Genomic DNA, 13,547 nt, shown 5'->3' with positions numbered 1-13,547 from the left:
ATTTGTGGCATTTCTTCCCCTTGTTATTTGTTCTCAAGACAAGCAAACACTGAAGCAATACACAGCAATTATACTAAAAGCATGCTAATGCACTGTTTCTCATGCATTAAAAGTTGATCTAATTGTTCCATACGCTCTAGGAGCTGAAATAATTGTTTGGACAAGAATGTTTTAAGCAAGTTATGATGAAGTTACAAGGCAAGTCCAATGTTCTTTTGAATTTGTAAGCTTAAATCAGTTTCTAACACAATGCCGTGTTTTGCTGATCTTTTTACAGAAATAACTTCTCTGGTACCTATAAAGTACAGAGTCAAATTAATCTCTGATTTCAATTCTTACCTTTCTTACCAGTGTATTAGGTAATTTTCTTATCTTCTCTACTTGTTCAGGATTTATACCCAATTCACAGCAACTCACTCTGAGCAGATCTTGGTAAGTCAGTTCTTGTCTGTCTAGCTCAATTTCAATGAAGTCGTTGTCTCTGAGATTCTGGACTCTCACCTTAAGTACAAGTTCTGATTGAAAATAAAAAAAATATCCCCTAAAAAAACAACCAAACAAACAAGAACCCTAACACTAAAGTATTACAATTATCTTTTGAGCTCAGGTTTTATAATACAACATCTGTTCCCTCATGGAGAAATACTGTGCCTTTATTTCACCAGCAACTGGTGGTTAAGAGAGCAGAAATACACTGGGAAACATGTTTGTAATGCTAAAAATCTGACCCATCCAGTCACAAAGTGAAGCTGCTACCAAACTACCTGTGATACATTTTATGCTATATGGTATTTTGCAACATTGGAGATTTTCTGTTGCTCAGTCACGACGACTGATTGTTCCATGGGTGGAAAACAAAGTTTGGTAACTACTGTATCTTAAAAACAGTAGTACAACAGTTATTTTTACTTGGGAATGCAGAAAAAAATAATCAATGTATTATTGTGTATTTTTGGCCAAAGAACTTAACATCTCTACCTCTGTTCAACGTTATTCTGACTGTGGAATGAATCCCTACCTCCATCAGTAACAAAAACATGGAATGGGATATAATAGAAGGATGAAAATTGCACTTCATTACCTTGCATGTTATACGGGAAAGTTCCAGTAAAGAAAAAGGGCTGAAATGTTGGTGCAGGACCAGTAGGCGAACTGTCAGTTTGCTGAGGTACAGCCTCGTTCGATGCTACAGGAGAAAACAGACCTCTGCTGTGAGACATGGGTGGCTGACAAACGGGGCCGTTCTGTACTTCAGGTGTTACACATGTTGGTGCTGGGGTAGGTGGTGAGGGGCTGGGCAGCTGTTCCTCAGCATCTGGCGCAGGAAAACCATTGTCGCTGTTACACGATGTAGGTGTGCATATGCCTTCAACCTGAGTTGCTGATGAACAAGGACTAGTTTCACTCTGGGAAGCGGAAGAGATGGAAGCACTTTCATTCTGGGATTCTGCCAAGCTGTCTGGAATGCTTGCTTCAGTATAGACATAGGGGAATGGTGGGTTGGCCAAATAGTTTGCAACAACTGGCAAATTTAAATCTTTCGCTCCTTGACATTCATTGTCTTCCTCTATTAATGAAATTCAAAAATGTGGGAGTAGGGGATGAGAGAGAAAAAAGCCACCAAGTTATTGGATGCATCTTTCTCATTTTGAATAGTCAGTTGTTTCTTAAAACTACATCACATTCTGAGGTAAACACAAGGATAATACTGATTTCTCATAAGCATGTAACACCTGGAAGGCAAGTAGCTTCAAAAGAAAATAAAAAAAATATACATATTTTTACAAATAACCATTGGAAATTATGTCATTTCTAGCAGTGTTATTCTAGCATTTTTGAAGGAAAGGGCTCATAGTTATTCAGTAAATCTAATTTTGCAATGCTTTTAATAACACTGCTGCAAATGGTTTATTATGACCCATGCCAGCATCTTAAACCAAATATTTCTTCAGGTAAGTGAATGTGATACCATATCCAAGCCTTCTTTTCCTTGCTTCACATTTCTACAGTAAGTTAAATTCTTACATGAGTGATGATTACAGGACAGATATTAATGTCAAAGCAGCTCAAAAAGCTCCGCTCACAGACCAAAAAGCAATTAGAAGTTACGTGATACATGTTTATTTCCCGGGAGCTACCGAATTAGATAGTCGTCCTACCCAAAGTTTTGCCAGTCTACTGATCTGGGTGAAAGTATAAAAAGATCACAAATTCTAGAGTGCTTTTAAGACAGGAACAGTACCTCCCAAAATCTTGCGGATGTCTGGTTTCGAAGTTAATTGTGCAGCCAGCTCCCCGGTGGCTGTGAGGATCTGCTTGTCCGCGCCAGCAGCCAGCAGGCAAGCCACCACCTGGGCATGGTTCCGCTTGCAGGCCCAGTGCAGGCAAGTCCTGGGGGAAGGAAACAGAGGGGTTGTGCTCTCAGATCTATCCTGAATCCTCCTGGCTGCCAGTCAACGATTCACCTGGGTTGCATGCAGGACACCTGGGAATAAAGTTTCCTTCATTGCATCACATTTTATCTTTGAAGTTAACAGTTGTGTTCCAAGTTCTCAGAGCAAGGCTGACAGTGAGCCGTGCTGGGGAAGCCTAAGGAGAGGTCCCAGCACAAACAGGTGGTGGCGGCAGGTGGAAGCAGGACAGGCTCCCTTCATTATGATCCTCTTTATCCATAAACCCCAAAGCCTTCTGAGATCAGCATTTCTTTTTCAGTAAACCGCAAAACTAAAGCACTGCGTCCTCGAAGCAGCGATGGCTGGGGTGAAGCGACATCAAATGCAGGATGCCCAGACTGACGTTGGAAACCCCGGGGCCAAAACCCCTCATCAAAACATCATCCAAAACCCCTGCCCGAGGCACGGGCAGCAGCGGCCTCCCCACCGCGGGCCGAGGGCTACCGAGGAGCCGCGGCCGCCTCCACCCCCGGCCCGGGGAGCCGGGTCCCCTCCGCAGCCCCCCGCTCCCCGCCGCCCCTCACCAGCCGTCGACTTCGTTCTGGGAGTTGGGGTCCACGCCGAGCCCCAGCAGCCTCCGCACCTCCTCGGCGTCCCCCAGCGCCGCCGCCTCCCGCAGCCGCTCCTGCAGCTCCCTCTCCTCCGAGGCGCTGCTCAGCGCCGCCATCCCGGGGCCGCGGGGCCGCTACCCGGAGCCCCGGCCCCGGGCCGCCGCCGCGGGCTCCCTCACGGCCGCCGCCATCTTGTGCCCAGGGGCAGCGGGCGGCGGCGGCGGCCCGGGGCCGGGCTCCCCTCGCCTTTCCTCACGGTTTTCTCCCGGCTTGTTCGCCTCGGAAGGGAACGGAGGAACGGAGCGGCCCCGGTGGGGTGGAAACGCCCCGCTGCCTGCGCCGGTTCTCCGGCCTTGCGCCTGCCCTCCAGCCATGGGGCTGGGGCTCGGGCTCAGCAGCCCCCGGTGGAGAGCACAGCCCCGCAGCTCCCGTGGGCACCCCCTGATAATTCCCAGCCCGTGTGCCTCTGGGTACAATTAAAGCGCTAATTAAATCACTGCAGCGTGGGCTGGGGCGTTCGTCAATTTCAGGGTTTCTATTTTGGCATCAGTGCCTGCCACCAATGAGAAATTTGCGCTAAGGTGATTTTTTAAATTATTTTTCATTGCTTCTCTTTTTCAGCACTTATTTGTCACATTATTTTTAACCCACCACTTAATTTAGGACCTGTGTTGCAGACACGTTGGGCAGCCGTGTTCCTGCTGTGGCAGAGGCAATAACACGCAGAGCAGGCCTGCAGCATTTACCACCCAAACCGCTCCCAAGCGGTTACCACCATAAACGAAGCTTCAAAACACAGAAGCAGAGGAGCAAACTTCACTTCAATCAGTCAGGAGAGGCTGAGGCCTGCTGAATGTAGACATTTCTACTTCTTGTGGTGGTTTTACCATGTTTTAACATCCCAGCCAGACCCAGTACACTTCTAAACATGAACACCATTTTGGGCATCCCTCCTCAGCCGAGTCTGTGGGGTACGCGGGTGCTCAGCGTCCCTGTGCAGCCCCAGTGTTCAGCAGCAAAGGCGACGTTTTTAAATAGCACGACAAAGGTCGCACCGTGACTCAGAGGCATTTGTTTTAAACCAGATCACATGCCTTTGATCTCATGCAACGGACTGCAACAGGCTTAGCAAAAATTGTTCTCGGCTTGTACAGAAAGACACAACCAACTGTATGAACAACAGCTTGGCTTAGAGAATGGTTTGCAAACAAGACTTCTCCTCTTCTGTTAATGTTTAGTGACAACTGCAAATACGGACCTCAGGGACCTGGAGGCCAGCCTTCACTTGTCACCTAGATTTATTATTATTATTATTATTTTTGTTAAACTTTCTTTTTCAATAAAAGCTGTCCTAATTGATCCTACTTCTCAGCCCAGGTCAGCACCCATGACCACATTTGCCTGTCTTTAGCAATCATGGCATGCAGCTGTAAAACTCAAACACAGCACACACAAATGTGAATAACTGACCATATCTTATAGGAAGCAAGAATACTCTCTACCACACCACGACAGCTTTAAGCAATCCCAACTTACTAAACCTGGAAAAAATCCAGTAGGATAAAGGGCCAAAATAGCCTGTAGGCCTCTTCCAAAGTGGTACATGACCTCAGACCAACGGGGAAAATCTATTCAAGCAAAGAGAGCAAGATGAGGCCTAGAAAAATTAACCCCTATCCTAGGCCACGGGTAAAACTGCTCTGTGCCACTAGGTGTCAGAGCGGAACAGCAAGAAGGGCCCGAAGTGTAGATCTGCACTTCTCTCTATGGTTGTAAAACGCCTTTAAATTTTCCCCAGCACATCCATAGTGTCTCCATACAGCTTTGATCCTGCAGATTTCAAAACTCTGCACAGTGCAAAGGGGCGTTATGCAATGTTGTAACAAGGGAAGGGAAGCCCCGCTCAATGAGCGGATTTGTTTAGGGTTATGGGGCTTTTCTTTTTGCTTGAGCTCCTCTCCCAAGGCCACCACCAGGGCTTTTAAGGACTCGAAGGCGAGGCACGGGGACAGGCTCTCTCACGCTCTCCGGGGATGAGTATCCTACTCTCTAGTGTTTGTGCCAAGCCCTGTTAAATGCAGCTCGGGTTCACCACTGCTTAGTTACACAATGTACTTCTCCCTGGAGTCATAAGATTTCCTCTCGCAAGAAACACTGTGCGGAGAGGATTAGCAGCAAGCATGCTTGACTCCAGCCGCCATTGCCCGTCCTGCCTGTGCCTTGCGCCCTGGAGCCTCAGCCCAAACTCGCATGTGTTACCCCATTTATTGGCACTAGCATGCACATACCAGAAACACGACAAGCCGAGAGCATGCTCTTTCTTTGCTCCTTCCCTCCCCTTTACCATATGGCAGCCGTTTTTGTGCCCATGCCTGGCAAGCCCCCATTCACACCTGTACATGTATTTCCGTACTGCAGGCAGCAGGGTCTGTGCGGGCTGCAGGGTGCTGGCCATCTTCTTTGGATGCTGCTGGGATCTGCACCCTGTGCTGTGCTGCCAGCCCAAAAGCTAGCGGTCAGTGTGCCTCCTAAATGTGCTTCCTAAAGTCCCTGGCCTTCAGCAGAAACACCAAGCTGCTGCTCTGAGCCACAGGAAGAGTGTGTGTGTGGGAGAGACAAAATAAGTGATATTTGGGTTTTTGTGATTTACAGGTGCTCAGCACTCCCTGTGCATTCACCACCCGAGGGGCATCTGTATCCACCAGCCGTGAGTGAAGTCTGGGTGGACTGTGGGCAGCAGTGGGAGTGCTGGAACTTGTACGGCAGCGCCGAGCAGTGCTTGATGTCCCGTGCTTTGACATCCTGCTGCTGCGTGGAGTAACCACAAGGGACGTGTCTGTGTAGAGTCGGGCCATTCTTTGTCCTTGGAACAAGCTTTCCAGATTCTGTTGGCTTAGTTTTAATTTCTGCCTTTTTGCAAGCTTCTGGGACCCAACTTCTATATTGGCTCTTTTCTCCTTTTTTGGAGAAACCACGGTCTGTCCGTTAGGCCTGTGCCCCTCTTTTTGTTTTAAGGCTTGAAAAGTTTTTCACTCCCTTTGCATTGCAGGTTTAATTCCCCAGCTCCTTTAACCGACTTCTCAGTCATTTAAGGTTATTATTAAACATCTTTTTAAAGGTTTAATTCCCAGTTACTTGGTGAACGTAGATACAGCTGTACAATCCCATTTGAGGCACTCAGTCCCCACCCAACCCAACAGCACAGGCTTGAAGCACAGGCATACACACACAGATTTAAAGCTTTATAGCACTAAAGCAGGACTGGTGGAGAATGAAGATATAATAAACTAAAAGTCTAGCCCAATATTTGCCTAGCTCTAAGCTAACTTAACCATGCTAGCTTTGGGCCTTTCACTGAGTGTCTGAATGCGGCGGAGAGGGGCCCAGAAGAAGAAGTCAAAGTCACCCAGGAGAAGCAGTTTGTGTTATACTTGTTTATTTTGCTGGCCCCATGGAAGTCCCTGTGTGAGGGCCTGTAGGAGAACTTGGTTAAATTCAAAGCCCCATGTTGTCAGGTCTGAGTCTGCCTGATCCAGTGCTCGCTGTGTGCCAGAAGGAAGACACACACACACCCCAGAGACTGCTTCATCTCATCTGTGTGTAGGCACCCAAGAATAGGACACGCTAATCGTGCTCTGGAGAAACCTGTTGTGTTCCACCTACTGCCAAAGCAGCCAAAGGTAACGAGCCTCAAACCCAAAAACTTCCAGCTGCCTCGTGTCAGACAAGATGAGCACCTGAGACAGGGAAGCTGAGGCCCTGCCCTAAGCCCCTCAGTTCTTGCTGAGGTAAATAAAAGCTTTCAGCATGCTGTTGAATTGTGAAGTTGTAGGGAACACACTGCTCGCCTTTCTTTTGACTTGTCTAGTTACATCAACATACCAACAGAAGATCCCTGAAGAATGGACGTGATGCAGGGCTGAAATTTGATGGGTGTTGGAAAATGTCATTGATATGGGGGAGAATTGTGATCTGCAGGAGAAGGATCTGCTCAGACAGCTAAATCCCTTTAGAAATCAGGCACGGTGTGTGGCTGTTTTTCTTTTTGTTTGTTAATTTAACACTGTTCCTATTTGTAGGACAAATAAATAGTTTCTGAACAAACAAGTCAGAGGACTGGAACCTGAGGGAGGTGGTACATCAGCTCAGGGACTCGTGGTTAAGAAGTCCAGTAGATTTTGATAACAACTGGAAATTGTTCAGTGGATTAGTGTCTAAAGCCAGTTTGGCTTCAAGTAATGGCAAGCCTGAGCTGCAGTGCGTGGATCCAAACTTCTCCCCCTGAGGGCTGTTGTTGTTTGCAGTCGTGGAGCCTGGTCCCTTCAGAGCTGAGGGGTGTCCAAACCCAGAAAGCCGAGCCAACAAGGTTGCTGCCTAGCCTTCCTCCAGGCATCTGGCTGAATTCCTCTCTGTCCATGTCTGTAGTCCCTCACCTTGCTCTCCCAAGCCATGAAATTGTCTTTCTCAGGGGACACAGGGTACAGGTATGCCTGGCTCCTGCTTAGGGCCATGTCCTACTTGAGTGTTTGGAGAACAAAGGCTTCTGTGGATCTGGTCCCAGTTCACCTCCTGCAGGTGTAGCAAGTCCACGTGCTGTTAACAAGACAGTGGAGATGGTTCACCTGCATTCATTAGCAAAACATCAAGTGTTTTGCTAAGGCAAGGTCCAAGCTGGTTTCTGAAGGGCTGTGTATTTCTTTAGGAGAAGCTGCCCCCATGCAGAAGACCACATCAAGGTCTGAATTCTCCTTCAGTTGCATTTCGGCTGTCAAGGGGAAAACCACGAATGCAAATCATAACCAGACACACTTAGGAGCTATGCCCTGCGCACTCCTCATGGTCCTGAGACACGGCCAGCTGAAGCTACGAGTCAATTAGGAACTCTCCATTGACTTGGATGGGCTTTCAACCAGACGCTATACAATTCAACAGAGTAATTAGCAAAGCTGTAACTAAAGAGGTCTCCATGGAGATTGACAGCATCACCTCCCAGCTGGTACATTCTCTGCCTCCTATTCTAAATTTGTTCTCGCTGTCTTCCTGGCTCTAATCCATAAGGTTAGCTAAATCTTTCAACGTTTGTGATACATCAAAGCAGCGGAGAGAAGGACAAAGGCCGTTGCGAGGGGGCCGAGAAAGAAATAACCCAGTGCTTTAAGGAAAGCAACAGAAACTGTTCAGACATATATAGTCAGAGTTTGAGAATGGGATTAGGCAGAACAGCACCTCTGCCTGCCTGTCACTTGCAAATTCTTGCTAATACTTTAGGAGCTTATTGGAGGTCAGCACCAAACACCCAAACAGACTAATCTGTATTATAGACACATAATCAAAGTCACAAGGTTTTACATAATATATATTGGTGACACAAGAAGTGTTTGTTCGAATAATTTTGTCATCAAGATTAGTGGCCATGAAAGCCCCTACTGTGCGCTAACCTGGTTTTCTATGGCTACCCCATTGGTACGCCAGAGATTCCTCAAACAAATTGGGAAGGAGCTGAGAGAGTGCAAACCAAGTATATGTTCTGAAACAGCGACATGATTAGATTTTTAGCCATGGCAAAGTTTTATTATTAAAAAAAAAAAAAAAAAAAAAGTGCTGATCTCTCACAGCAAGGCTGTAGCTCCAGACACACAAACAAATGGCTGCAGATACGGTTTTTGCATACTTAATTTTTTCAAGCAGTTTTGGGGTTGCAGGAAGTCACACATCGCAACCAGACGTTGCTTCTGAGGTGATAGCAAGCAGAGTGATGGGATTCACAAGAGAAACTTGCAAATCACGTGTGAGTTTTATGTCCCCTTTCAGAGAGGGGGAAGCTGTGGCATGGAAGGAGTAAATGGTCTGAGCTCACAGAACGAGTCAGTGCCAGAAGTGGGAACGGGTCCTGTGTAGACAATATTGATTGACAAATCTGATTGATTTTAGAAATAAGTTAGTTAAGTATATGGAAATAAGTGTATGGAAAATTTATATTTTTCCACACTAGAGAGAGATCTGTAACCACAGTGTCATGGAAACACAAAAGAAAAAAGCGTAACATTGAATTGAAGACCATTTCCTCTGGGATGGGAAGACACAGTCACAGCTCAAGCCACGGGTTGCAGAGATGATGATTTTGCAGGCACACAGGCCAACTTGTTGTCATGCCTGAGGCACACAAAGCCGAAGGTCCTGTGAGGGTACCCCACATCCTCCCACCCCACTACAGGCAGTCTGGCCCAAGTTCACCCCACCAGCCTGAAGTACATAATTAGGAATCCTGTTGCCCTAAATATCAACAAAGAGAGAGCAAAAGCGATGCCGTCCAGACAGCTGCAGAAGAGAAACCAGCACTTGGGAGGGCTCGGTTGTCCTGTGGCTTTGCAGCAGTGGCTGAAATCACTCTTGAAAGCTCCTTTGTAGAAGCAGAGCTGACTGAGCTGGCCTTCAGGTCAAGGAAAATCAAGTGCTGGGTGGGATTTCCAGGAGGGTTTGGCTGCAACTTCACCCCGCTCCCCTTTGAAGTCAGGAGAATATTTACCATCACCTTCAATCGGAGAAAAATCAGGCCATTAGAGAGCACGTTTGAAACGCTTGCCTCTAATGGTGCTACGGTTCCTTTGTACCTCACTATGCAGAGAAGGCCTGCTGCGGCTGTCATTAAAACACAATCCCAGCAATTGGTTAGATAACACAATGAGCCCAACGCGCGGGCCTTAGGAAGGAAAATTTCCTTAGACAGGAAAATTATAACAATTAAACCACATGAATCTCTTAACCATTACCTACAATCGCTCTGCCAGCCACCATCACATCAGGCAATCAAGGGCTGGTTATCTTTCTTCAACGCTGCTGTCGAAAAGCAAAATGCTGCAGCTCCCTGAACCCCGCTGCGTGCAGGCTGCAGGTGGACGTGTCATGCCACAAACAAGAAAAGATTAAAATAAAAATGTACATTGAATTAGCTGAAACGAGAAAGAGCAACAATGAAAAAAAGCCATTCAATGCAGACAAACAGCCCTTTCCCAGGGCAGGCAGGAGTCTCTCGTACTGGGAAGATGAAAGGAAGCAGAGCATCGCCGCTTTGCAGACAGCGCTTGTGAAATCTCCAGCCCGCATTCGGATCTGCTGCCAGCTGAATGCCAGGAGATGTGCACCCTGCTTATACCAGGGCTGCACTTAGTCACCTTTGGGTATTTCTAGTAGTGATGTCAGCAGCCCAGCGGAGATTTATGAGCTCTTCCTGATGGCCTTCATCTGGATTCGGGCTCTGCTGAGTGCACACAATGTCTTGGAGCTGGCGGTGAAGCAGGGCACTGCAGGCTGAAGCTGAGCATTTCACCTTTCAGTAGGGCTGCCAAAGTGCCCAGCTCCCCACGTATGGGGCTGGCTGCTCCTGGCTGAGCTTCGACCAGCAGAGCCACAGCCAGGACCGCGGACAACCAGCAAAGCCAAATGAAGGCAATAAGTCCTCAGTTAAAAAGATTTTTGTCCTAATTTAGATTTAAATTCCATGAAGACGGAATTGACGCTAAAAGGCTTTCATGATCTTTGCAGAAATGGAAATAGCTCCGTTTTGTGAGAATTAATTATTGTTTATAGCTAAGTTTTGGATACCAAACCCTCGGAGGAGCTCTGGGACTTCCAGGTTGTCCGGCCAAGCCAGCGGCCGCTGCCTGATGGCGAGCCCAGTCGCTGGGAGCCGCGCTGCATCTCCTGGAGGGGCTCCCAGCCACAGTGGGGGCTTCCAAACTGCTGCACATTCAGTGGTTTGGTGAAGTCTTTGCTCGGCTGGAGCTGACTTCTTGCAGCACAGAAGCAAGCAAATTTGCAGCAGTTGTCTTTCACCTTACAAACTCTCGGCTCAGTCTGCTGAAAGGTTCATAAACTTTCCAAAAGGAGCGGCTCAGAGTGATGGTGAGCTGGTGCCTTCACGCTATGGGAATTAACGCTTGCAGTACAAACCAGGAGAAACTCTGGGCTTTCAAGGAGGAAACATGAGAGCTGGGGGAGTTAAATTAAAGTGTAACAGCATTTGCACAGCGGGTTAAAACCTTACTGTTTGCATAAGTTGACTCACATCACAAACAAAAGCAACATGACATTTCTATATTGAATTAGCCTTTTGAAAAGCAAATGGTGCCCATGGGGCTAGAAGCAGGGTCTTGGACTGCGGCCTTTCATGGCTGCTGCTGTGTGATTCTCAGCAAGTGACTTCCTCCCGGCTTTAAATTCCTTAAAATAAATAAGGGTGGTTGAATTAGGGTCGTTTGCAGACTGGAGTGAATCTGTGCAATGGGTTTAATAGTATTCATTAGCCTCCTACAGCAGTACACGTGGTACTAAATTAACTCACGTTCCTGGAGGAACATCACGTGCTTTGGTGAAAGATGTGCTGAGCACCCAGCCTGCGGCTCGTACCGGCACTTTTATTCTGAATTTTCATTCAAACAGAACTGAAAACAAGAAAAACCGAAGATCAGCAGCAACCACAAATGTACTGGTTCGCCTCCGAGGATAGCACACCATGGCTTATGCAGGAACAGCAGTGCTGCAAGACGTGGCAATATCTCCACCCATTTGCACACCATGGATTTGGTGGTGGCGTTTCCCAACATGCTGTTATTCAAGCTAACCTTCCTGATGGACAGCAGGATGAATTAATTCCCAGCATTTGACGTTTGCAATCTTCACAACCCAAAGACACCAATTCCGTAGCCTGCCTGAACTGTCTGTGGGATACCTAAGGCATTGCTTCTGGTAGAGCGAGGGAGACAGGCCGGCACAAGGCAGGCTCCTGCGCCCAGACTTTCCACATATCTCACTGATAACCGGTTGATTATCTTCCTTTGTACCCTCTTTGCCTCTCGCTGTGCTGTTTCAGACAGAATAAACCTAGCAATAATGAACCATCATCAAACTGGCAATTGCTTCCTGCCCAGCTTACGTTAGCAGAGAAGGAGAAAGCAAATGATGATTAGTCGTATGTCTGCACTCAAAGATAAAACCCCCGAGCAGAAGCCATCTGCTGAGGCATAAAATAATAATTCTGGCACTAGCCTCGCCTGAGAGCAATGCCATCAGCTCGCACTGAAACACAACGTAATGCAGGCCTAATGCAGAGTTCTAGCAGGTGGCCCATAACCCTGTAATAAACTCCCTAACATTATTGATTTTTCCCCCCAAACTAAGCCCTTTTGTCTAACTACATTAACTTCTGCTTACTGAGCATCTGCGCACGAGGCGGGATGCACAGATACAGCGGCTCGTTTCGGTGAGCGATCGCTGCTCTAAATATGCCCTGGTTCCCTGAGTGTGTCCTTACACGTTGCTATCTGCTCAGATGGGTTATTTCAGGAGTCAGAACAGCTCTTGTTAGCTATGGGCGCTTACAGGGAGCGCTGACAAAAATCTTAACTAGGGGGAATCTGAAATATGCTTCCACTGCTAATTACACATACAAATAGCTCTGAAAATAGGACCCAGGCACACCATTGCTTCCCCTCAGCCCAAATCTGCCCCTGCTCATGTGCATGTGCTTCCAGAGCTCTCTGCGTGTCTCAGCCTTTGCCTTTGCTTTGATGTTCAGAGGTGCCTCACGTGGGGAAGAAAATCCTGCTTGCTCGGCCAGCCTCACGGCCAGGGCGAGCACGAGATGTGCTCTTCTAAGGCAGGCGAAAAGCTGCTCTGGGGGAGAAGGAGGCAGCACAGACGGCTGTCACTGTGGGGTGGTGGCTGCTCGTTGCCCCCTTTCACACAAAGGTGCAACTCAAGCACGGGGCACGTGGAGGAGATGCGAAGCCTCAAGCCCTGAAGTGGCCGCATGCAGTGGGCAGCCAGGCTGGGCTCCCTGGGCAACCCCAATAGCCCAGGCCCTGAGCAGGTCCTGGTGGAGCTAAGGGAGTGCTACAGCACTTAAGGGGGGAGATTTGGCCCTTTACAATCTAAAGCTGAGGTCCTTGAGTCATCCTCTGGATTTCAGTGTGGGTTTGGAAGCAGCATTACTGCTAGAGGCAAGAGGTCAGCTGCTGTGCTCCAAAGGGGATCTGGCGAGGACGTTCCCTCTAAAATGTCAGGCTATCCACCCTAAATGCAGTAAGCTTTATATACAGAATGGAACATTGCTACTTTCTAAATGAGGCAGTTTTTAAAAAACAACTTTTCCTTTCCATTACATTCGCATCTGTGCAGTGACAAAGGCCACCTGATGCCCACGACTGGTGGTGGTGGGGCTGCAGAAGAGCTTGCCCCAGGGCTCCCTGTGTGCTCAGGGTCCCTGCAGGTGGGGCAGGTGTTAGTCCTCTGTCTGAGGGACTTGGTACCAGCCCTGCTGTGCCTGGATGCCCTGTGTGGGACCAGTGGCCCAGGCTTTGCTTGAGGCAGGTCTCGCAAGTGGAGTCCCGTGGCTCCAAGCCCGCAAACTCCCTCCTTCGGGGCAGGGACAGGAGCCAGCCCAGCACCCCGCTGCCCTCCGAGGCTGCACCCACAGAGCTGAGGGCTCCATCCCTACGGACCGTGCTCCCGAGGCAGCCAAACCCTCCCGTTGGGGATCTCAATG

General features: G+C 48.1%; 1 protein-coding gene across 2 annotated transcripts in view; it reads right to left on the bottom strand.

Moving 5' to 3' along the window:
* Positions 1–3,411, bottom strand: part of ANKRD40 (ankyrin repeat domain 40) — a 45,887-nt gene extending 42,476 nt beyond the window's left edge. Inside the window, exons 1-4 of one of the 2 annotated variants that reach the window (XM_084492261.1) lie at positions 2,978–3,411; positions 2,243–2,391; positions 1,082–1,567; positions 340–515 (exon numbers count right to left, since the gene is read on the bottom strand). In XM_084492261.1, coding sequence (XP_084348387.1) covers positions 340–515; positions 1,082–1,567; positions 2,243–2,391; positions 2,978–3,120 — 954 coding nt within the window. In that variant the 5' untranslated portion in view covers positions 3,121–3,411. The remainder of the gene's footprint in view (positions 1–339; positions 516–1,081; positions 1,568–2,242; positions 2,392–2,977) is intronic. The other variant, XM_084492266.1, reaches the window with a different exon arrangement.
* Positions 3,412–13,547: the final 10,136 nt, after the last annotated feature.

Source organism: Aythya ferina (assembly GCF_964211825.1).
Source record: "Aythya ferina genome assembly, chromosome: 18".
Taxonomy (NCBI): domain Eukaryota; kingdom Metazoa; phylum Chordata; class Aves; order Anseriformes; family Anatidae; genus Aythya; species Aythya ferina.
Note: the sequence above shows the minus strand (reverse complement) of the source record. Positions and strands in the feature narration are given on the sequence as shown.